The 26,837-nt window shown below is 36.2% G+C and overlaps 1 protein-coding gene across 1 annotated transcript in view; it reads right to left on the reverse strand.

Moving 5' to 3' along the window:
- Positions 1-26,837, reverse strand: part of NUP62CL (nucleoporin 62 C-terminal like) — an 87,785-nt gene that overhangs the window by 22,226 nt on the left and 38,722 nt on the right. The window contains exons 4-9 of the mRNA XM_040265032.1: positions 23,583-23,739; positions 21,508-21,658; positions 21,201-21,250; positions 20,934-21,065; positions 17,733-17,844; positions 6,910-6,976 (exon numbers count right to left, since the gene is read on the reverse strand). Coding sequence (XP_040120966.1) covers positions 6,910-6,976; positions 17,733-17,844; positions 20,934-21,065; positions 21,201-21,250; positions 21,508-21,658; positions 23,583-23,739 — 669 coding nt within the window. The remainder of the gene's footprint in view (positions 1-6,909; positions 6,977-17,732; positions 17,845-20,933; positions 21,066-21,200; positions 21,251-21,507; positions 21,659-23,582; positions 23,740-26,837) is intronic.

Raw genomic sequence — 26,837 nt, forward strand, 5'->3', positions numbered from 1 at the left:
TGCACTGCCATTTCCTTCTCCAGGATAGTTACTAATACTGTATTGCATATTTGTAAGTTACTAAGAGAGCAGATCTTAAAAGTTTTCATCTCAAGAAAAAAATGTTTTGGTAACTGTGTAAGGAGACGGATGTTAACTAGACGTCGTGGTGATCATTTGGTAATGTGTACAAATATTGAATCATGTGGTACATCTGAAACTAATATAATGCTCCATGTCAAATATACCTCAATTTTTTTAAAAAAGATAAAAACATGCCCAGACCTGAAAAATCCAATTTAAAATAATCTCTCAAACAATAACTGCTAATATTGGGTAAAAGTGAAGTATGATTATGACATATCACAAAAAGCTGCTTCTCTAAAATGATCCTGAGGGTATTTTATGCAAGATAGTAGAATCATGCTAGATGACCAAATATGTTTTATGTCAAAAATAAATAATTAAGGTGTTCACAGATCAGTGCTAATAGAACTATATTGGAGAAATATCACAAAACTCCTTATGGCATTTTAGTTACTCTAAAGATTCTTCTCTTTCTGTCATAAATAGCAGTCTCAATGTTGTGAGCAACTATTAAATAATTATGGGGTAATCCATGAGAGACTGCAATGATTATGGGTAAAATACGTTTTAGTCACTTATTATTATCATAAAGCTCTGGGACACTTCATGAAAGAAGCAAATGCCATCAAAATACTCAAGGAACTTTCAAATAATGACAAGCATAAGATTTTCCACTGCTGTCTCTTTATTATGGTGTTTGATAAATATTAACAGACAAGACAAGGTTAGTTATATGAAGAAATACAAAACACCTAACCTTCAGCCCTACCTACCTGCTCTAAAAGAAGTAGCTTCATACATTTAAAATGAATAACAAGTTGGCTCAGATTGATTGCCAACCCTGTCATAAGTGGTCCCAGCAGAGCTGGAGCTGCTGCAGTTTCAGTGACTGCCAATTGAGAAGACAGATGTGTGACTGCAGCACTGCCATCAAGCCAATCTTGAAATAATGACATAAGTTTGCACAAAGAGAAAGACAAGAGAGGGAACCAGTATTTGACTATAGTTACTATTAATTTTCAGTCAGCTATATCAATCATGAGGAAAAGAGGCATAGAAAATGTTTCTAAAATAGATAAATATCAAATTTGAAAAAACTGGAAGAAAAGTTATGACAAAACCAGACAGTGTATTAAAACGCAGAAACATCCCTTTGCTGACAAAGGTCCGTCTAGTCAAATCTATGGTTTTTCCAGTAGTCCTGTATGATGTGAGAGTTGAACTATAAAGAAGGCTGAGTGCTGAAGAACTGAAGCTTTCAAACTGTGGTGCTGGAGAAGACTCTTTAGAGTCTCCTGGATGGCAAGGAAATCAAACCAGTCAATCCTAAAGGAAATCAACACTGAATATTCACTGGAAGGACCGATGCTAAAGCTGAACCTCCAATACTCTGGCCACCTGATGAGAAGAGCCAACTCATTGGAAAAGACGCTGATGCTGGGAAAGATTGAGGGCAAGAGGAGAAGGGGATGACAGAGGACAAAATGGTTGGATGGCATCACAGACTCAATGGACATGAGTTAAAGCAAATTCCAGGAGATAGTGAAGGACAGGGAAGCCTGGCATGCTGCAGTCCATGTGGTTGCAAAGAGTCAGACACGACTTTGCAACTGAACAACAATAGCAGCATATATGTTCAGTGTGCTCAGTCACTCAGTTGTGTCCAACTATTTGCATCTCATAGACTGTAGCCCGCCAGGCTCCTCTGTCCATGGGATTTTCCAGGCAAGAATACTGGAGTGGGTGCCACTTCCTCATCCAAAGGATCTTTCTGACCCAGGGATCGAACTTGTGTCACCTGTGTCTTCTGCACTGAGCAGGTGGGTTCTTTACCACTGAGCCACCTGGGAAGCCACTCTCTCACTCAAAACTCTTATACTTACCTCTTCCTGGTTTGGTTCCATCAGTGAAGTTCTATGCAATTTAAAGGAAGTTCTATGTAATTTATTTATATAAAGCATAATGTGTGATTTTCAAATAGCTTTTAAAGATAAGCTGATTTTTAAGTTAAATATATAGCACAAGTTATGTTTCATAGCAGAAAAAAATTCTGTAGTCATTAAAGATACCAAATCTTAAAAATATTTCCCAGAAATGTTTCAAAATATAGATTTCAGCTTTAAAATATTTTTTTACAAAAACCTGACAGTTAGAGATTTCTGTTTACCCATTTTTTTAATTTCTATTGTTAAAATAACATATGTTTTGGGTTTTAAAAAAACTATTATTTGGATGTGAATAAAGAGATTCATTGAAAAGTCTAACCTTAAAATTTCTCAGTCCACAGACCATTTCAGCAGACATGATGCCATTAATTATTAAGAAGTAAAATAAACCACCACCACCACCAAAAAAAAAAAAAACCCTCTTAGCATAATTAAATCCTGCCACTCTCCATTCCCTGATCATGTCTTTTCCTGATATGAAAAAGAAAGGTTTCTTGAGGGAACAGAAAAAAGGAGCCCACAGTATCAAGAATCTCTAGGCTTTTTTCCATTATCATGGCCTCTCCATCTCATTTGAGAACCTGTATGAGCTCTCATTGCCTCTTCAGCTCAACTCAACTTTAGTAGAAAAGTAACTCCAAGTAATCATTACTCTCTATTGTCTTACCTTTTTTTACTGTGTTGACTGAAGCTTTACCCAGACCACTAGAATTTACATTCTACCCAAGTACTACCATTATATTTTGAAAACCCATGTCCTCTACTGTTAAGTAAATGATTGGGACTTGTTTTTATATCCAGTGATGCCCACAAAATTGTTTTAAGAGCATACCAATAGAAAGAATACTATTTTGATTATTATTCTGTTCTGAGCTCTGCCACTAATTAACTGTGTTCTTAGGGAAGTCGTTTAACCTCTCTGAACCACAGTTCCTTCATTTACATAATACAGTAAGTTCTTGGTAGCACTAACAACCTTAATTTTATTAGTAGGAAAACAGTGGCTGAGAGCTTTGAGATTTCATTTATGACAAAGAGGATCCCGGCTAAGAGAAAAAAATCATTATAATCTTTCTTTACCTAATTACATTTTGACATCCCCCCAACTCCATCCAAGAAGCATTGCTCACTGTAGGAAAATATGCAACAGACAAGAATACAACTGAGTCAAACTTTGAATGATCTCATTCCTCAGTGTTCTCTAGCCGTCAACATGCTTCCACATCACAGCTGTTCTTAACCACTTCTCTAGGTAAGTGGTTTTCAATGATAATGTGTGGAACTGCCTTCTCTAGACTCAATTTAATAGCTACCTTTTGAACCATATGACCCTTTTGGTCTTTCTCTCCCAACCCATCTCCACCCACAGCAAACTCTGACAACCAGTTCTGCCGCTATCATTTACCGACCACCAGTCATGGAACAGGCACTGCTTAAGAAAACAATGTTGCTTCTTTTAATCCTTACAAAAGCCCTAAAAGATAAATATTACTCATTTTTAAAATGAGGAAACAGACTCAGAGAAATTGAGTTACAATTAAGGTCACACAACTATTAAGTGGTAATACCTTGACTTGATGGCTTCCAGGGGGCATAGTGGTAAAGAATCTGCCTACCAATGCAGGAGATGCAAGAGATGGGGGTTCGATCCCTGGGTTGGGAAGATCCCCTGGAGTAGGAAATAGCAACCCACTCCAGTATTCTTGCCTGGAAAATCTCATGGACAGAGGAGACTGGCAGGTTACAGTCCATGGGGTCACAAAGAGCTGGACATGACTGAGCATGCACACACACACATCCCTTGACTTGAATCCATATCTATCTGATTCAGAAACCTCTCCCCATCAGGTAATTAATACTAAAGTGAAAATCGCTCAGTCGTGTCCGACTCTTTGCGACCCCATGGACTGTGCATTCCATGGAATTCTCCAGGCCAGAATACTGGAGTGGGTGGCCTTTCCCTTCTCTGGTGGATCTTCCCAACCCAGGGATTGAACCCAGGTCTCCTGCATTGCAGGTGGATTCTTTACCAGTTGAACCACAAACTAGAGCAATATAGAATTTAACCTCCCTCTGATGATTCAAACCATAGTTTAGAATAAAATAGGACATTTTTTCTTTTAACACAGAAAAGAAGGAAGTAAACATGGATGATGATGATATAGGTATATTTGGAAGGGAATGAAGCAGAAGTTCATGGTTGATGACCTCTATTAATGCAGAGAATGAGGAATATATAAAGCCAAATAAGAAGATCTGTATTATTTTCATACCACATCTTTAAAAATAGTAACTAGCTATTTAGTTTACCAATAGTAAATTGGTTAATTAGCTCTGATTTGGCTCAATTACTGACGTCTCAATATATTCCATATTTAGGCAAAGGTCTATGACAATCATTTCCCACCAGTTTTTATTTTAAATCTATTGAAAAGCTGAGAGAATAGTAAAAGTCACCAACTTAAATACCTTTTTCCTAGGTTAACCCACTGTTACCATTTTGCCACAAACTTCTCCATCTTTTTCTCTTCACAAATGATTTTGGTTGAACCACTTGAAATAAAATTAGTATGCAGCTAATTTTATTCTCTAAATGTAGCATGCAGCTTCTAAGAGTAAAAATATTTTCTTGCATAACCATAATAACATACATAGGAAAATAAAAAATCCCTTAATATTTAATATGCAGTTCATACTCAGTTTCCCTAAAAGTTCTAAATAATGTCTTCTTGGCTTTGATCCAGTATCTAATCAAAGTTAACATGGTAGACTTGGTTATCTCTTTTAATCTATAACAATCCCCTTAATTTTTTTGTTTTGAACTTTCTAGATACCCATGACTGATTTTTCAAGAGTTGAAGTATATATATATATATATATATTCTTTCAGAATATATTGTCCATAGAATGTCTGATTATCTTCTTATCATTAGATTCAGGTTAAACATTTTTAATAAGAATACTACATATGGGATATTATGCACTTCTCATGTTAGACCAAGAAGCACACAATGTCAATTTATTGCAGTACTAGTGATATTAAATTTGATCACTTGATGAAAGTGGTACTTGTCAGATAGCACTGTTGCAAAGGTACATTTTCTCCTTTGTAATTTTTAAATAATGGGTAGAGTTTTAGCATTACTAAATGGTTTTAGCATTCCTTGATGACCCTTGCCAGAATCAATCAATAAGCCAAGGCTACAAAATGGTAACTTTCTCATTAAATTGTACAATTAAAATGACTGCATATAAATTGAGTACATAAATTATACCTAAATAAACTTAAAATTACTCAGTAACTTGTAATCTATATTTATCCATTTCCTGTCTGTGTATATATATATATATATATTTGGCCAAGAAATGACTGACAGTTTAAATATAAATGAGGTAGAGTATTCAACATCATGGAAACCTTAATGAAAGTATTCTTTTGAAAATGTTTTAAATGGTGGTTCCCTATTTCTTCTACAATTGTTAGCTGTACAATCATTCCTTCTACAATTATTAGCTTCCATGCTTCTATAAAGACTCTTCACTGCATCTCCCATTTCTCTCTGTCTCTGTCTTTTTTGAGAATATCACTGTGGTCTCATGAGGTTTTTCTCCCTCAGTGTATTATAATACATCACTGTCATTATTCTTTTTTAATGTTGAAACCTGATTTGGCCAGTAGAAGCCCATTAAAGCATCATCTCGTGTCCTGAATATTTCATTAGTTTTTGAATAATCTTTGTTTTCTGGCATAAAAAGTGCCAAACTCACTCTGTACTTTCCCTGTGTAAGACCTGAGATCAGATATTTCTCTAAGAAGCCTTGGTTCATTTTAATGGTAATGGTATCTAGAAACCAAGATCTAGGTGCTAGATGTGCTCACTGCTATCAGGGTATATCATTGCTTCTTGGCCCTTTCCATGTATAGAAAAAGGGAACAGTAATTTGTACTGATGTTTGCAATTCAAATTTATAACAAAATATGAAAGAAAAATATCTTATTTCTGCTTTATCTTTTAATGAAAATCTTGGTTTCTATTATTAACAAATGTGTGCATTTGCTTTCTACTATATTTATAATGATGGGCTTCCCAGGAGGCGCTACCAGCCTACCAATGGCTAGAGATGTAAGAGATGTGGGTTTGATCCCTGGTTCGGGAAGATCCCCTGAAGGAGGGTATGGCAATCCACTCCAGTATTCTTGCCTGGAGAATCCCATGGATAAAGGAGCCAGGTGGGCTTCAGTCCATAGGGTTGCAAAGAGTCAGACACGACTGAAGTGACTTAGCAAGCATACACATACTTATAATGGTTGAAATATCATTATACCACATGCATATGTAATATATAGCATCATCCTGAAACTAATGATAAACTTATTAAGAAAGTTTAAGATTTATTTGTAATTCTTTTTATCATTAAGATTACTTCCTAGTAACGATGCACCATCAAAAATACAATGTACAAAAGTTATCTGAACTGCATATTTATGTTATAGTTACACAGGTTTGTTTGGTTTCATTTTGTATTCAGTTTTAGCATTTGTCTTTCTTCCCATTATTTTTGGCTTAATTTTAATTTTTGAATATTTAAATTTTTACATGGTCCAGAAGCCAAAACTGTATAAAAAGGCATACCCAGGAAAGTCCTGTTTCCATTCCTGCCTCCTCCACCCCATTCCTAAACACCCCCTATTTTCATTAGTTTCTAGTTTATCCTTCCTATGTTTCATTTTATAAAAATAAGCAATTACAGTTCTTCAGAATTAATATAGACATAACATGTGTTAAATAGTACTCTTACAACTGAGCTCTTATTTGAGTGTGGTCATGGTGCACAAAACCTGACCTGTATCACATTTTCTACTTACAGAAAACTTGGGGTACAAATAAACTCCCACCTGAAGTATGATTAATCCACTGTAGACAGTCCAAATGAACATTCAGACTTCTGCAGATCCACTGGAGCTAGAAACACACAGGAATGCATTTGAGTAAGTTCTAATAAGGTGGGTGAAACTGGAGCCTATTACACAGAGTGAAGTAAGTCAGAAATAAAAACATCAATACGTATATTAATACTTATATATGGAATTTAGAAAGATAGTAACAATGACCCTATATACGAGACAGCAAAAGAGACATAGATGTAAAGAACAGTCTTTTGGACTCTGTGGGAAAAGGTGAGGGTGGGATGATTTAAGAGGGTAGCGTTGAAACGTGTACATTATCATATGTGAAGCGGGTTGCCAGTCCAGGTTCAATGCATGAGACACGGTGCTCAGGGCTGGTGCACTGGGATGACCCTGGGGGATGGGATGGGGAGGTAGGTGGGAGGGGGGTTCTGGATGGGGAACACATGTGCACCCTAGGCTGATTCATGTTGATGTATGGCAAAAACTACTACAATATTGTAAAGTAATTAGCCTCCAATTAAAATAAATAAATTTATATTAAAATAAAATAAAATTTTTGAATGACCAAAAAATAAAATAAAAAAACTGTTCTATAAAGCAATTATCCTTCAACTAAAATTTTAAATTTAAAAAACTGGAAAAACAAACAAACACACAAAAAAACCACAAAGGATTCTTAGATTATGATTATTCTGATAAGGTAAACAAAAATAAACATAAAAATGAAATTAGGGAAGTTATTTACATTTCTTCTGATAAGAAATTTACTGAGAATATGCTAAGGGTTTTTTGCTATTTTATATTTGTAATGTTCATATATTCAATCTACTTCAACTGTCAAGAATTCAATTCTTACAATTCAGTAAAAAAAACACCTAACTTCTACAGTACAAAAATAAGTAAAGAACATTAAGAGACATTTGACAAAACAAGAAATTCATATAAAATTTTAAAAATATGACCTTTTATCAACCAAACTAACTTTTTAAATTGAGGTATAATTGATACATATAACATTATGTTAGTTTCAGGTATATACAATAATGATTTGATATTCATATATATTATGGAATGACTACCACATTAAGTCTAGTTAACATTCACCATACAGTTACAAAAAAATTTTTTCTTGTGATAAGGACTTTTCCAATCCATTCTTTTAGCAATTTTCAAATATGTAATACAGTATTATTAACTATAGCTACCATGGTTTTCTCATTTTGTAACTAGAAGTTTGTACCTTTTGACTCCCTTCAGCCATTTTGCCCACCACTCACCTCCATCCTCTGGCAATCACCAATCTGTTCTGGGTATTTATGAGCTTGGTTTAGTTTTAGTTTTTTGTTTTCAAATTCCATATATAAGTGAGAGTGTATGGTATTTGTCAAAGAGTCGGACACGACTGAGCAACTGAACAGAACTGAACTGAACTGACTTATTTTACTTTGTATAATGCTCTCAAGGTCCATCCATGTTATTGCAAACAGCAAGATTTCCAAATAATCAATTTTTAATAAATGGTACTATTCAGTTGTCAAGTGTGTGTGGAAAATAGGTACATTCATACATAGCCTATGATAATATAAATTGACCCAGCCCTTCAAAATGTAAATTTTTGCAATAGATATCAAAGTCTTATATATATATCAAACTATGATATATATCAAATAATATATATTATATAAATATCAGAAGTCTGATATATATGTATATATATCAAATACTTATATTTATAAATATATATCAAACCCTGAGCTATCAGGGTTTCCCTGGTAGCTCAGTTGGTAAAGAATCTGCCTGCAATGAGAGAGACCCCGGTTCAATTCCTGGGTCAGGAAGATCCTCTGGAGAAGGGCCAGGCTATCTACTCCAGTATTCTGGCTTAGAGAATTCAGTCCATGGGGTCACAAAGAGTCAGACACGATTGAGTGACTTTCACATCAAAGTCTTACCTTTTAACTCAGTATACTCTACTTCTAGAAATCTGACCAGAAGAAATAATGAAATCTAAACATACACCAGGTTAATTTCATAATGGTAAAATTTTGCAACAATATCTCCATCAATAAAAAATGATTGAAGTCATCTCTAATGAAATATTATACAGTTATTATAACCATATTTTCAAAGAATGGTTACAATTTGGGGAAAATACCATGAAAGAATATTAAATGAAGACAGAATCCAAAACTTTATATAGATGTGCTTCCAATATTATTTAAAAGAAAATTAGTATTTTTACCTGTATAGCAAAAATACTTGAAAGAAATATACTAATATATTAGCAGAATACTGGTAACACAGGGAATTTAATTTTCTTTATATATTCTCATATTTTCTAAGCTTAACACATTGAATAAGCAGATGTATTTATTTTGTAACAAAAATACTAATCCTTTTTAAAATGTTAGAGTACTTTTGACAAATAGACAAATATTCTGGCAAAGTCCAGGATAATATTGAAAAACAAGGAGAAAAGAAAATGTTACCACACTTAAGTGGTATGTAATAAAAATAACAGATTTAGTGTATATTAATATAACAAACAGAAATAAAATTTGTAGCAGGACCAATGAAATTTTATAAAAATCTATGGCTGAATATCATATACCATAATAGACTTGTTTAATAAAAATTCCAGAACGTAAGTGGTCTTTCCTATGTCCCCCTGAAAATGGTAAAAATAAACAAGAAAATCCCATCACTGTGAATACTGTTGAACATACTTGCTTATTTTTCTACCCTAGGGTATTGGCCTACAGTAATAAGGTTTTGTTGATCTGGCTACAATTAATTATCTACAACAATTTTATTGTTCAGCAAATGTTTTCTCTGCTTCCTGTCCAATGATTTATGCTATCTGAGAAAAGAGATGAATTGTTGCTGATTTCTTGCTTCTTTTGTCCTGCTATCAAGAAGCAATTATCCTTGCATTCACTCATCTTAAACATCTCAATCACTCTTGCCAGGAAAAACAGAAATGCAAGACTCAAATCATTTACTCCCTACTACTAAAACAAAATAAAACAATCCAAGGCTTAGTAGAGATAAAGGATAAGGATAGGATTACAGTTTCCTTTCACATACTCTGTTTAGAACACTTATCTTACATTAACTCAAGATAGAGAGAAGACATCAGCTCTGCCTTATGTCTAAATCTATATGTATTTATTTATGCATCAAAGTTCTATGACAAAACAATCTTGAATTTTGGAATCACAATGGTGATCTAATCTTTTACTAAAAAGAAAGTCTATAATGTTAACTCTTGCAGGAAGATGGTAGCATGTGTAAACTCAGACTAATTTATATTTGTTTTTGTTCAATTTTAGATTCACTTGAAGTAGAGAATAGAAAATCTTTATAGTTGGAGGAAAATTCAAGATCATTAAGTCCACCCTTGACATTCTACAAAAGGGTCCAAGACTTAGATTATTCAAGTCCAAGACTTGAATAAAATTCTAGTGTTTTCTCATCCCTCCCTCCCCACAGCACGACTGAACAAGTGAGCCTAAAAGTGTCCACCACTGCCCCCTTGTGTCAGGGCGGAAATTAAACACTGAAGAGACCAGCAAACAGAAGTTAAAACAGAGGGAACCTCCTTGGAAGTGACAGGTGCAATAGATTAAAACCCTGTAGTTGTACTGACTACATAGGAAGGGGCCTATGGATCTTGAGAAACATAAGCCAGATAAAGGAACTATCTGAAAACGAACTGACCTCACACTGCCCACAACAACACCAGAGAAAGTCCTAGATATATTTTTACTATCATTCTTTAATTTTTTAAAAGTTTTTTATTTTTAAGTCCTCTATTACTCTTTTAATTTTCATTTTTATAACATACTGTTACTTTGCAAAAAAAAGAGACCCTATTTTTTAAAGTAAACTTCATATATATTATAATTTTGTGACTTTGTTTTATTTTTTGTTAATATTGTATTTTTGAAAATCCAACTTCTATTCTAGACTTTTAATCTTGGCTTTTTGGTATTTGTTATCAATTCTGTACCTTTAAAAACCCAACCTTCAGTACCCATTTTTACTTGGGAGCAACATTACTGGCTTGACTGTGCTCTCCCCCTTTGGACTCTCCTTTTTCTCCACCAGGCCACCTCTATCTCCTCCCTCCCCCTTCTCTTCTCTACCCAACTCTGTGAATCTCTTTGTGTGTGCCGGACAGTGGAGAACATTTAGGGAACTGATTACTGGCTGGATCTGTCTCTCTCCTTTTGATTCCCCCCTTTATCCTCCTGGCCACCTCTGTCTCCTTCCTCCCTCTTCTCTTCTCTGAATAACTCTGTGAACATCTCTGAGCGGTCCAGACTGTGGAGTGCACATAAGGAAGTGATTACTGGCTAGCTTGCTCTCTCCTCTTTTGATTCCACTTCATCTCATTTGGGTCACCTCTATCTCCCTCCTTCCTCTTCTCTTCTCCATGTAACTCTGTGAACCTCTCTGGGTGTCTCTCACTGTGGAGAAACTTTTCATCTTTAACCTAGATGTTTTATCAACAGTGCTGTATAGATGGAGAAGTCTTGAGGCTACTGTAAAAATAAGACTGAAAACCAGAAGCAGGAGGCTTAATTCCAAATCCTGAGAACACCAGAGAACTCCTGACTCCAGGGAACATTAATCGACAGGAGCTCATCAAACACCACAATACCTACACAGAAACCAAGCACCACCCAAGGGCCAACAAGTTCCAGAGCAAGACATACCACACAAATTCTCCAGTAAGACAGGAACACAGCCCTGAGCTTCAATATACAGGCTGCCCAAAGTTACTCCAAAAACATTGACATCTCATAAGTCATTACTGGACACTTCATTGCACTCCAGAGAGAAGAAATCCAGCTCCATCCACCAGAACAGCGACACAAGCTTCCCTAACCAGGAAACCTTGACAAGCCACCCATACAACCCCACCCACAGCAAGGAAACTCCACAATAAAGAGAACTCCACAAACTGCCACAATACAGAAAGGCCACCCCAAACACAGCAATATAAACAAGATGAAGAGACAGGGGAATACCCAGCAGGTAAAGGAACAGGATAAATGCCCACCAAACCAAACAAAAGAGGAAGAAATAGGGAATCTACCGAATAAAGAATTCCAAATAACAATAGTGAAAATGATCCAAAATCTTGGAAACAAAATGGAATCACAGATAAATGCCTGGAGACAAGGACTGAGAAGATGCAAGAAAGGTTTAACAAGGACCTAGAAGAAATAAAAAAGAGTTAACATATAACGAATAATACAATAAATGAGATAAAAAACACTCTGGGGGAACAAACAGTAGAATAATGGAGGCAGAAGATAGGATTAGTGAGGTAGAAGATAGAATGGTAGAAATAAATGAATCAGAGAGAAAAGAAGAAAAACGAATTAAAAGAAATGAGGACAATCTCAGAGACCTCTGGGACAATGTTAAACGCCCCAACATTCGAATCATAGGAGTCCCAGAAGAAGAAGAGAGAAAGAAAGACCATAAGAAAATACTTGAGGAGATAATAGTTGAAAACTTCCCTAAAATGGGGAAGGAAATTATCATCCAAGTCTAAGAAACCCAGAGAGTCCCAAATAAGAAAAACCCAAGGCGAAACACCCCAAGACACATATTAATCAAATTAACAAAGATCAAACACAAAGAACAAATATTAAAAGCAGCAAGGGAAAAACAACAAATAACACACAAGGGAAACCCCATAAGGATAACAGCTGATCTTTCAATAGAAACTCTTCAGGCCAGGAGGGAATGGCAGGACATACTTAAAGTGATGAAAGAAAATAACCTACAGCCCAGATTACTGTACCCAGCAAGGATCTCATTCAGATATGAAGGAGAAATCAAAAGCTTTACAGACAAGCAAAAGCTAAGAGAATTCAGCACCACCAAACCAGCTCTCCAACAAATGCTAAAGGATCTTCTCTAGACAGGAGACACAGAAAGGGTGTATAAACTCAAACCCAAAACAATAAAGTAAATGGCAATGGGATCATACTTATCAATAATTACCTTAAATGTAAATGGGTTGAATGCCCCAATCAAAAGACAAAGACTGGCTGAATGGATATAAAACCAAGACCCCTATATATGTTGTTTACAAGAGACCCACCTCAAAACAAGGGACACATACAGACTGAAAGGGAAGGGCTGGAAAAAGATATTCCACGCAAATAGAGACCAAAAGAAAGCAGGAGTAGCAATACTCATATCCGATAAAATAGACTTTAAAACAAAGGCTGTGAAAAGAGACAAAGAAGGACACTACAGAATGATCAAAGGATCAATCCAAGAAGAAGATATAACAATTATAAATATATATGCACCCAACATAGGAGCACCGCAATATGTAAGACAAATGCTAACAAGTATGAAAGGGGAAATTAACAATAACGCAGTATTAGTGGGAGACTTTAATACCCCACTCACACCTATGGATAAATCAACTAAACAGAAAATTAACAAGGAAACACAAACTTTAAATGATACAATAGACCAAGTAGGCCTAATTGATATCTATAGGACATTTTACCCCAAAACAATGAATTTCACCTTTTTCTCAAGTGCACATGGAACCTTCTCCAGGACAGATCACATCCTGGGCCATAAATCTAGCCATGGTAAATTCAAAAATTCGGAAATCATTCCAAGCATCCTTTCTGACCACAATGCAGTAAGACTAGACCTCAATTACAGGAGAAAAACTATTAAAAATGCCAACATATGGAGGCTGAACAACACGCTGCTGCATAAACAAAAAATCACAGAAGAAACAAAAAATGAAATCAAAATATGCATAGAAACAAATGAAAATGAAAACACAACAACCCAAAACCTGTGGGACACTGTAAAAGCAGTGCTAAGTGGAAGGTTCATAGCAATGCAGGCATACCTCAAGAAAAAAGAAAAAAGTCAAATAAAAAGGGCTTCCCTGGTGGCTCAGAGGTTAAAGCGTCTGCCTCCAATGCAGGAGACCCGGGTGCGATCCCTGGGTTGGGAAGATCCCCTGGAGAAGGAAATGGCAACCCACTCCAGTATTCTTGCCTGGAGAATCCCATGGACTGAGAAGACTGGTGGGCTGTAGTCCACGGGGTCACAAAGAGTCGGACACGACTGAGTGACTTTACTTACTTACTTACTTACTTACTTACACTTAAAGCAACTAGAAAAGGAAGAAATGAAGAACCCCAGGGTTAATAGAGGGAAAGAAATCTTAAAAATTAGGGCAGAAATAAATGCAAAAGAAACAAAAGAGACCATAGCAAAAATCAACAAAGCCAAAAGCTGGTTCCTTGAGAGGATAAATAAAATTGACAAACCATTAGCCAGACTCATCAAAACAAAGGAAGGAAAATCAAATCAATAACATGAGAAATGAGAATGGAGAGATCACAACAGACAACACGGAAATACAAAGGATCATAAGAGACTACTATCAGCAATTATATGCAAATAAAATGGACAACTTGAATGAAATGGACAACTTGAATGAAATGGACAAATTCTTAGAAAAGTACAACTTTCCAAAACTGAACCAGGAAGAAATAGAACATCTTAACAGACCCATCACAAGCACAGAAATTGAAACTGTAATCAGAAATCTTCCAGCAAACAAAAGCCCAGGTCCAGACGGCTTCACAGCTGAATTCTACCAAAAATTTAGAGAAGAGCTAACACCTATCCTACTCAAACTCTTCCAGAAAATTGCAGAGTTCCAAACTCATTCTATGAGGCCACCATCACCCTAATACCAAAACCTGACAAAGATGCCACACAAAAGAGAAAACTACAGGCCAATATCACTGATGAACATAGATGCAAAAATCCTTAACAAAATTCTAGCAATCAGAATCCAACAGCACATTAAAAAGATCATACATCACGACCAAGTGGGCTTTATCCCACAGATGCAAGGATTCTTCAATATCTGCCAATCGATCAATGTAATACCCACATTAACAAATTGAAAAATAAAAGCCATATGATTATCTCAATAGATGCAGAGAAAGCCTTTGACAAAATTCAACATCCATTTATGATAAAAACTCTCCAGAAAGCAGGAATATAAGGAACATTCCTCAACATAATAAAAGCTATATATGACAAACCCACAACAAACATTATCCTCAATGGTGAAAAATTGAAAGCATTTCCCCTAAAGTCAGGAGTAAGACAAGGGTGCCCACTTTCACCACTACTATTCAACATAGTTTTGGAAGTTTTGGCCACAGCAATCACAGCAGAAAAAGAAATAAAAGGAATACAGATTGGAAAAGAAGAAGTAAAACTCACTGTTTGCAGATGACATGATTCTCTACATAGAAAACCCTAAAGACTCCACCATAAAATTACTAGAGCTAATCAATGAATATAATAAAGTTGCAGAACATAAAATCAACACACAGAAATCCCTTGCATTCCTATACACTAATAATGAGAAAATAGAGAAATTAAGGAAACAATTCCATTCACCACTGCAATGAAAAGAACAATATATCTACCTAAAGAAACAAAAGACCTATATATAGAAAACTATAAAACACTGGTGAAAGAAATCAAAGAGGACATTAATAGATGGAAAAATATACCGTGTTCATGGATCAGAAGAATCAAGAGTGAATGATTATACTACCCAAAGCAATCTATGGATTCAATGCAATCCCTATCAAGCTACCAATGGTAATTTTCACAGAGCTACAACAAATGACTTCACAATTTGTATGGAAATACAAAAACCTCGAATAGCTAAAGCAATCTTGAGAAAGAAGAATGGAACTGGAGGAATCAACCTGCCTGACTTCAGGCTCTACTACAAAGCCACACTCATCAAGACAGTATGGTACTGGCACAAAGACAGAAATATAGATCAATGGAACAAAATAGAAAGCCCAGAGATAAATCCACACACCTATGGACACCTTATCTTTGACAAAGGAGGCAAGAAAAAACAATGGAGAAAAGACAATTTCTTTAACAAGTGGTGCTGGGAAAACTGGTCAACCACTTGTAAAAGAATGAAAGTAGAACACTTTCTAACACCATACACAAAAATAAACTCAAAATGGATTAAAGATCTAAACATAAGACCAGAAACTATAAAATTCCTAGAGGAGAACATCGGCAAAACACTCTCTGACATAAATCACAGCAAGATCCTCTATGACCCACCTTCCAGAATATTGGAAATAAAAGCAAAAATAAACAAATGGGACCTAATTAAAAGCTTCTGCACAACAAAGGAAACTATAAGCAAGGTGAAAAGACAGCCTTCAGAATAGGAGAAAATAACAGCAAATGAAGCAACTGGCAAAGAATTAATCTCAAAAATATATAAGCAACTCCTGCAGCTCAATTCCAGAAAAATAAACCAGAATTGAAAGAGACACGTGTACCCCAATGTTCATTGCAGCACTGTTTATAATAGCCAGGACATGGAAGCAACCTAGATGTCCATCAGCAGATGAATGGATAAGAAAACTGTGGTACATATACACAATGGAGTATTACTCAGCCATTAAACAGGATACATTTGAATCAGTTCTAATGAGGTGGATGAAACTGGAGCCTATTATACAAAGTGAAGTAAGCCAGAAAGAAAAACAGTATACTAATGCATATATATGGAATTTAGAAAGATGGTAACAATAACCCTGTATGCGAGACAGCAAAAGAGACACAGATGTATAGAACAGTCTTTTGGACTCTGGGAGAGGGCGAGAGTGGGATGATTTTGGACAATGGTATTGAAACATGTATAATATCATATGTGAAATGAATCGCCAGTCCAGGTTCGATGTAAGATACAGGATGCTTGGGGCGGGTGCACTGGGATGACCCAGAGGGATGGTATGGGGAGGGAGGTGGGAGGGGGGTTCAGGCTGGGGAACACGTGTACACCCGTGGCAGATTCATGCTGATGTATGGCAAACCAATACAATATTGTAATTAGCCTCCTATTAAAATAAATAAATTTATATTTAAAAAAAGAAAAAAAAAAGAAAGTACAACCTGAGCTCTCACAACAGGAGACTTCTCTTACCATTACTGTCATGGGGTGGGAGTGGGGAAAAGGGCTCTATTTAGCTACTAAGACAATAGGGAAAGGCAGAGGAAATAAGTTCTTTAATTAGAGTATAGATAAAGGAAAATAAATCAATCTTTTCTTACCACCAAATTAATTTAAAACATCTCAACTCTCTAACTAGACCCTCGGCTGTATTTTCTCATGTTATAATAAATTTACATTATGAGTTAACTAGGATTCCACAAGGCAGGTGGAAACCTAATAACTATACTTAAAATTTCTCTGGAAAAATATACTTTAAGTCTTGAGTAGTTGACTTTTTGAACTTTTGAAATATAACCTAATTATAAATTAAGGATTGCCTGGATATACCTAGAAGACTCAAAACATGTACATGTATATATACACACATACAGTCACAATTATATCACCATGTAGATGAATATGTAAAAGGACAAATAAACTAGCTAATGAGTAAGTGAATAGAAAAATTAGAATAGAGACATACTTATTGGAAGAACAGAGAGAAAACCCTGAAAATTTGGGGAGATCAGTAATTTTTTACCCTCCTGGAAATAATCACAAAAATCTCACAACCTTTTTGTGCTCCTGAACATTTCCTGCTCCACTAACTACACCCAAAACTTCGTACCTCTGGAGGCATGTAAGGAACACTATAAAGGACAGGAGAAGGTGACCAGGCAAAGGAACAAGAGAATGCTAATTTCATACTAAATTTTGGTTGTCTAAATAGATAAAGCAGTTAACACACCGGGTCAGTAGAGTCAGCAGGACTTTCAAATATATTCAGGTACTCAATGATGTCCTTGAGATCTTGGGTCATTTGTTTCATCTGAGCATCTACATTTTCTGCTAACTTGTAACTGAAAAGGAAGGTAAAATAAAGGGATTAACAAAAAAATGTTTTCTCCATTATGCACTGTTACTGACATACAAAGAATGATACTGCCAATTGAATTTGCCCTCGTTCCCCTACCTTCTCACTGTGTCTCAGTTATGACTAACAGCACATTTTTGTGGATGTAGCATTCACGACCATATTCTAAAAAGACTACATAGATGAAGGCTTTTATGCACATTGCCACTTTTACAGTCACCCATTACCTCACCTATTAGATATCAGAATAAATCCATAGGTTACTTAGTTTTATGAGAAGTTATTTTGGTGTTTAGTGATTTTAAGAAATGCTGAGATGTCTTCAACAATTTTGAATACATAAATTTTCAAAGTAAAATCTCATACAAATATACTCCATCATTCAAGAAAAGATATTTTAAGAAATGAGATTCATAACAATCAAAGTCAGAAAAATCTGTTGAGTTCACAACAAATCGATTAGTTGGCTAAATTCTCAAGATTTCCACCCCAAGTATTTGTGCATGTACACACACACAGTTAACCTAGTCAATGAATATGTTTATGAGAATTAAAGTGAGCATTTTCAATGTCTATCAGTTCAGTTCAGTTCAGTTGCTCAGTCGTGTCCGACTCTTTGCGACCTCATGGACTGCAGCACACCAGGCCTCCCTGTCCATCACCAACTCCCGGAGTTTACCCAAACTCATGTCCATTGAGTCAGTGATGCCATCCAACCATCTCATCCTCTGTCGTCCCCTTCTCCTCCCACCCTCAATCTTTCCCAGCATTAGGGTCTTTTCAAATGAGTCAGTTCTTCCCATCAAGTGGCCAAAGTATAGGAGTTTCAGCTTCAGCATCAGTCCTTCCAATGAATATTCAGGACTGATTTCCTTTAGGATGGAATGGTTGGATCTCCTTGCAGTCCAAGGGACTCCCAATAGTCTTCTCCAACACCACAGTTCAAAAGCATCAATTCTTCAGCGCTCAGCTTTCTTTATAGTCTATCTCTCACATCCATACATGACTATTGGAAAAACCATAGTCTGGACTAGACAGACATTTGTCTATAAAGACTAAATAATTCAGTTAAATTTATTTGTAACTACTGCCTTTCTATCCCAAAGTACTTATAGATAATTGGCTGCCTAGATTGTTGAAGATTCTAGTAAAGATTCCAATGCAATATAAATCTGACTACCTAAAAACAATTAGAAAGAATATGCAGGTCAGGAAGCAACAGTTAGAACTAGACATGGAACAACAGACTGGTTCCAAATAGGAAAAGGAGTACGTCAAGGCTGTATATTCTCATCCTGCTTATTTAACTTAAAGGCAGAGTACATCATGAGAAACGCTGGGATGGAGGAAGCACAGGCTGGAATCAAGATTGCTGGGAGAAATATCAATAACCTCAGATATGCAGATGACACCACCCTTATGGCAGAAAGTGAAGAGGAACTAAAAAGCCTTTTGATGAAAGTGAAAGAGGAGAGTGAGAAAGTTGGCTTAAAGCTCACCATTCAGAAAACTAAGATCATGGCATCTGGTCCCATCACTTCATGGCAAATAGATGGGGAAACAGTGGAAACAGTGCCAGACTTTATTTTTTTGGGCTCCAAAATCACTGCAGCCATGAAATTAAAAGACGCTTACTCCTTGGAAGGAAAGTTATAACCAACCTAGATAGCATATTAAAAAGCAGAGACATTACTTTGCCAACAAAGGTCTGTCTAGTCAAGGCTATGGTTTTTCCAGTGGTCATGTATGGATGTGAGAGTTGGACTGTGAAGAAAGCTGAGCGCTGAAGAACTGATGCTTTTGAACTGTGGTGTTGAAAACTCTTGAGAGTCCCTTGGACTGCAAGGAGATCCAACCTGTCCATTCTAAAGGAGATCAGTCCTGGGTGTTCATTGGAAGGACTGATGCTGAACCTGAAATTCCAATACTTTGGTCATCTGATGTGAAGAACCGACTCACTGGGAAAGACCCTGATGCTGGGAGGGATTGGGGGCAGGAGGAGAAGGGGATGACAGAGGATGAGATGGCTGGATGGCATCACGGACTCGATGGACATGAGTTTGAGTGAACTCCGGGAGTTGGTGATGGACAGGGAGGCCTGGAGTGCTGTGATTCATGGGGTCGCAAAGAGTCGGACATGACTCAGTGACTGAACTGAACTGAACTGAATGTTTCTTCAAACTACAGGTAGGCTCACATGGCTGAAAATGTAACTCTGTTTCCAAAAAAATGATAGAATGCATAGGATAATCAGTGAAATGAAAAGAAAGATTCACAAAGGCTGAAATACAATAGAAGAAACAGAGAGCTAGAGTTCATACAGATTAGCTGTACTTACCACATTTAATACAGCTACAAAAAATTAACTTGCAAGGTTTTAAAAAATAAGCTCAGTCTTAACTCACTAATAAGCCATTCATAAAATCAACCAGATTTAGTTTATGTAGCACATTCATACGTGTTCTTCTAATAACATTTTTTAATTTGGCCTGATTACCAAGTCTCAGTTCTAAAGAAATAAAGTTACTGTGGGAATATTGGCAATATATTGACCAGAGGTAAAGACAAATCACACACAAATAAAATAAAATAAAATCTAAGACATCGACAAAACCATTCAATGTTTAAAAGCCACACAGTCTGCCCCTAGATTAACAAATTTCCTTTAAAATAAGAAATGGATTTATCACTGAAGCAATTGCATGAAAATTAGGTTTAAAAGAGTCAGTATAAATAGGAGGTCATAAATATTCCATAATATCATGATACCACACACATAAAATTTGTATTTCTAATTTAAGAACAAACTTGACAAATATAAAAACTTTACAGTGGTCATGTCTAACCCTGAGATTAATAACAGTTTACGAAATGCTACAAAACAAAACTGCCAGAATGACTACTTCATTTTCAAGCATCCTGAAAACATAAACAGTAGTCAAATAAGTTGATAAATGGCAACTACCAGAACTTGCACTTTTCTCCCAATTTTTATTCCCTGCCTTCAAAATCATTTTTATCTTTGTTTAGTAGCTAAGACCTGCCCTATTCCTCAATCTTTATTTAGTTACTTACGTCTTCTCATGCTCATCTATATACTGTGGATAAACAGACACACTATGGTCCTTTAGAGACTCCTCCAACGGGATCAAGAGATCTTCCAGTTCCTTTTGTTGTGATAAGATAAAATCCAATTCTTGTTCCAGCCTGAAAAGTCAATATAAGGGCTGATGAAAGGAACTTGGAGTGACAAAATAAATGTCAATAAACTATAACAAGGAAAAACAACTAGACAAAGAAATAGATCTTTAATCTTCCAACCTAGGGAAGCTAAGGTTCTACCTTTTCTGATCCAGTTTCACTTTTTCTACTTCTCCATGTAAAGCAGTTATCTATAAAGGAAAATAAGAACATAACAGTATAAATATTTGAATTTATATTGTAACTGTAAGGCAATATTTATTTTGTAATATACACTTCAAATATGAAAGAGTTCCTAACTCAGGGCACTTATTACCTAAGGAAAATATTTTTAAGTTTATCACTAATATTGAAAGGAAAAATTAACCATGAAACATGGGTCTATTTTCCTGTGTTCATCAGAAAATACTTGTACAATGCAGGTAAATTAATGAGAACATCTTCTTACCTTTTTACCATTCTCCATCAATGTATAGTCCCAAGCATTGACCACAGTGGCCTGGTGAAGAAAGTGTTTTTCTTGATCCTCTAACTCAAGGTTCCATTTGTTTACCAGACCATCCAGCTGACCATATGTCATCACAGGAGTTATGATTGCACTAAAAAGAAGGATTCAGTATGATTGGATGATCATACTTTCCGAAGTATGATCAGATTTTTAAAAGTATAACACAGAATAACTTAGAGAAAAAAATATCACATTTTATAGGCATTTCCCCGACCTGCTCCCTAACGAAACCACCAAAACTGGTAAAGATTATTTCAAAAACAACCATTCAAAGTCTCTGGAAGTTATCCTAAGGAAATACAGCAAATGTAAAACTGTAAATCTTTCAGAAAAAAATTAGGAGAAAATCTTTGGAATCTAGGCAAAGAGTTCTTAAACTTGACACTAAAAGTACAACTCATTAAAGGAAAAAGTGATAAATCAGACCTTTTCAATTAAGTTTTGTTTGGTGAAACTCTCTTTAAAAGATGAAAAGATAAATTACAGAGTTAGAAAAAACTGTTCATAAACCACATATCTGACAAAGGGCATGTATCTAGAATACATAAAATTCTCAAAACTCAGTAAAAAAAAATTCAAGTAGAAATGGACAAAAGGTATGAACAGATACTTCATCAGAGAGAATATGCAGATGGGAAATAAACATATGAAAAGATGTCCAACATCATTAGTCATCAGGGGAATGCATATTAAAACTACTATGAGCTGGAGAAGACTCTTGAGAGTCCCTTGGACTGCAGAGATCAAACAAGTCAATCCTAAAGAAAATCAACCTTGAATATTCATTGGAACGACTGATACTGGAAGCTGAAGCTCCAATGCTTTGGCCATCTGATGCAGAGTTGACTACTGGAAAAGACCCTGAGGCTGGTAAAGATTGAGGGTAGGATAAGAAGGGGGCAACAGAGGATAAGATGGCTGGATGGCATCACCAACTCAATGGACATGAGTTTGAGCAAACTCTGGGAGAGAGTGAAAGACAGGGTAACCGGGCACGCTGCAGTCCATGGGGTGGCAAAGAGTCAGATACAACTGAGCAACTGAACAACAAAAATGAAAAAAAGTGACAACACCAAATCCTGGCAAGAAATATGGACAAGCTGGATCTCTCATACATTGTTGTTGGAGAGGTAAAATGGCACAGCCACTCTGGAAAAGATTTAGAGCAATTTCCTTAAAAACTAAATTTGCAACTGCCATACCACCCAGTAACTGTACAGATGGGCTGTACAGAGAAATGAGACTTAGGTTCACCAAAAGTGTTAGTTGTTTGGTCATGTCTGACTCTTTGCAACCCCATGGACCATAGCCCCAAAGGATCCCCTGTCCATGGAATTCTCCAGGCAAGAATACTGGAATGGGTAGTCATTCCTTTCTTCAGGGGATCTTTCTGACCCAGGGATTGAACCTGGGTCTCCTGCATTGCAGGAAGATTCTTTACCATCTGAGCTACCAGGGAAGCCCAGGTTCACCAAAATCCTGTACACAAATGTTCATAGCAGCTTTATTCATAATAGCCCCAAACTGGAAATAAATTATTTCTAAACTGGCATAAATTATAAGAATTCAGGCTCTAGAACTCGACCGCCTGAATTTTAATCCTGGCTCAACCATTACCAAGTATATGGCCAGAGGCAGATTATAAAATCTTAATGTGCTCTAGTTTCCTCATCTATAAAGTGAGAACAAAATAGTACCTAACTCATAAAGTTATTGTCAGGATTAAATGATATGATGTGTGTGTAAAGCACTGCCATATTGCTCAACATATAGTAATCACATAATAAATATTACCTATTATTTGGAACAGTAATAATTATATTATAGTGATATTCAGAAGACAAAATATCCTTTTAGTTGTTCAACTTCTAAGAAACAGAAAGCCTTTCTCTAACTGCTCTTTGACTCTGAGTCATTTACCTAACTTTCAAACACTATTCTGATATATAAGCAAACTATGTCTTGTGTATGACAAATAAAATGAAACTGATACAAATTGTGAAATGAATACTTACTTAACAGTCGGAGTAAAAGGTATAGATGTAATGCTGACTGGAACAGTGTTATTAATCCCAATTGATGTCAGTGGTTTTAGATTCAAGGTAAAGCTACTAGTGGTGGTAGTAGTGGTAGTGGTGGTAACAGTGGTGGTAGTGGTGGTTGATGCTGTAGCTGGAAAATAAAGTGTATACTGTTAATAAGTAAGAAATTTTAAAACTCAGCACTTGATCATTCAGGATAAAAAAAACCCATAGGAGTGCTTTTTAATGTGAATTTGAATTCAAAGTTGTAATGGGTTTTAACTCAACATTGTTATATGGCAGGCCAGTTATCTGGATTAAGCTTCCTGCTAAAAACTGAAAATCTTGGATAAATACGTAGAAAAATAAAATTTATAACCTAACCAGACCTATAACCATTAAATAAATTGAATCAATCCTCTAAACTCTTCCATAAAGAAAACTCCAGACCCAGGTAACCTCACTGGTTCAGTTCAGTTCAGTCGTTCAGTCGTGTCCAACTCTTTGCGACCTCGTGAATTGCAGCACGCCAGGCCTCCCTGTCCATCACCAACTCCCGGAGTTCACTCAAACTCACGTCCATCGAGTCGGTGATGCCATCCAGCCATCTCATCCTCTGTCTTCCCCTTCTCCTCTTGCCCCCAATCCCTTTATTAAAACTCTATCCTTTGATCTTAGTTCACAAGGGTGGGCATCTACGTTACTGGCAGCCTATGAGAGGGTCTGGCACAAAAAGCTCTAGCCAAACAGGGATAAAAGATGGGTCAGCATCTCATTTTCAAAAATTCAGAACTCTGGAAAGAATCAGATGACAGGTAAAAATATGGAAGTATTTCCAGAAATATGGAAAGCATCAGACTCTAAGCAGAAATTTGGAAATATTTCCAAACATGTAGAAAGAATCAGACAATAGACAGAGGGGAGCTGAAAGGACTGACAGAGGGAAAACATGAAGTAAAATTAAAGAGTCATGAGCAAGTCAAAATTAAAAATAAGCTAAAATAGTAAGGCAGAAAAAGGGGTAAAGAAACCAAAAAGAAGTTTAAAAAAAGATTTTAAAAAAGACAAAAGGAGAATGGCTAAATTATGTTTCAGTTCAGTTTAGTTGCTCAATCGTGTCTGACTCTTTGTGACTCCCTGAATCGCAGCACGCCAGGCCTCCCTGTCCGTCACCAACTCCCGGAGTTCACTCAGACTCACGTCCATCAAGTCAGTGATGCCATCCAGCCATCTCATCCTCGGTCGTCCCCTTTTCCTCCTGCCCCCAATCCCTCCCAGCATCAGAGTCTTTTCCAATGAGTCAACTCTTCGCATGAGGTGGCCAAAGTACTGGAGCTTCAGCTTTAGCATCATTCCTTCCAAAGAAATCCCAGGGCTGATCTCCTTCAGAATGGACTGGTTGGATCTCCTTGCATTCCAAAGGACTCTCAAGAGTCTTCTCCGACACCACAGTTCAAAAACATCAATTCTTTGGTGCTCAGCCTTCTTCACAGTCCAACTCTCACATCCATGCATGACCACAGGAAAAACCATAGCCTTGACTAGATGGACCTTAGTCGGCAAAGTAATGTCTCTGCTTTTGAATATGCTGTCTAGGTTGGTCACAACTTTCCTTCCAAGGAGTAAGTGTCTTTTAATTTCATGGCTGCAGTCACCATCTGCAGTGATTTTGGAGCCCCCCAAAATAAAGTCTGACATTGTTTCCACTGTTTCCCCATCTATCTCCCATGAAGTGATGGGACCAGATGCCATGATCTTAGTTTTCTGAATGGTGAGCTTTAAGCCAACTTTCTCACTCTCCTCTTTCACCTTCATCAAGAGGCCCCTTAGTTCCTCTTCACTTTCTGCCATAAGGGTGGTGTCATCTGCACATCTGAGGTTATTGCTATTTCTCCTGGCAATCTTGATTCCAGCTTGTGTTTCTTCCAGTACAGCATTTCTCATGATGTACTCTGCATAGATATTAAATAAGCAGGGTGACAATATACAGCTTTGCTGTATTTCTCAAGAGGCAGGTGAGGTGGTCTGGTATTCCCATCTTTTTCAGAATTTTCCAGTTTATTGTGATCCACACAGTCAAAGGCTTTGGCATAGTCAATAAAACAGAAATGCAACATTAAATTCAGGAGGTCCCTAAAGCTGACTTTAAAACAACTTCTGAATCCCAATTTCCTTGAAGTTCATTGCCATGATAATACCTGTATTAGCTCTCCACAAGATTTCACTTCCTTTTTGGCCACAAGGATCCTTACAATAATTCCCCCATTCTTTGTGTCAGAAAGTGGAATGGGCAAGAGAAGATCATGCCCAAATATCAAAGATCCCTGGGGTCATCATCACTTAAAACACTGCAGAGATTACAGAGTAGATCCCATGTAGCATTCTTTACTGACACATGTCATCACATTCTTCATCTAAGAATAAAAAATCTGATCTGAAAAGAATTCCTTCCTCAGAAATGCTGAAAATTAATGACAAGACCGCCCCCTTTACTGATTAATCATTCTAACATTGTGTAATTACTACATTCAAGACAGAAAAACAGATAAACCATTAAGAAAAACACAAGTCTTTCTTGTAAAGGAGTTTATCTTCACCCAAAGAAGTTTTTTTAATTTTTTTAAGTCAGCATTTCCTGACATGGACAGATGTCCAAAGATAATATATACTTAAGAAAATGGCAAATTCTAAGATTAAGTGTGTGTATCCCATTTTTTGAAAAACAACAACAACAACAAAAAACCAAACACATTTAATGTATGTTTGTATGTGTTTGGAAAAAGACTGTTAAGGAAAGAACCATACTGTTCCCTCTAGAGGGTGTGATATATGTATGTATGCACGTGTGTATGGTTTCTGTAATATTTAGAAAAGCAACTACCATCACTACCACTAAACAAAAAATTAACATAAATCAATGCCTCTCCAAAGATGCTGTGTGATACCTTCAGGAAAATTAATACCTGTCAGTCTAAACACAAAGGAATCAAATCATAAAAAATAGTATGATAATTTTAAACTTTTTTATAGAGTCATAAAAAATGGCATGATTATTTTAAACTTTTTTATATAGTATTTTATTCCTTATTTTTATGGTATTTTTAAAAGGTATAAATTAGCTCTGTCATAGTAGACAATATTAAATAACAATAATATTTCAACTAATTCCAAAAGAAGCAATAGTTTTGAGAATAAAGGTTCTATCACAGTCTGATTTTACAAGTTACAACTCTGGTCAAAACTAAATAT

This window comes from Oryx dammah, unplaced genomic scaffold, assembly GCF_014754425.2.
Source record: "Oryx dammah isolate SB20612 unplaced genomic scaffold, SCBI_Odam_1.1 HiC_scaffold_23, whole genome shotgun sequence".
Lineage (NCBI taxonomy): Eukaryota > Metazoa > Chordata > Mammalia > Artiodactyla > Bovidae > Oryx > Oryx dammah.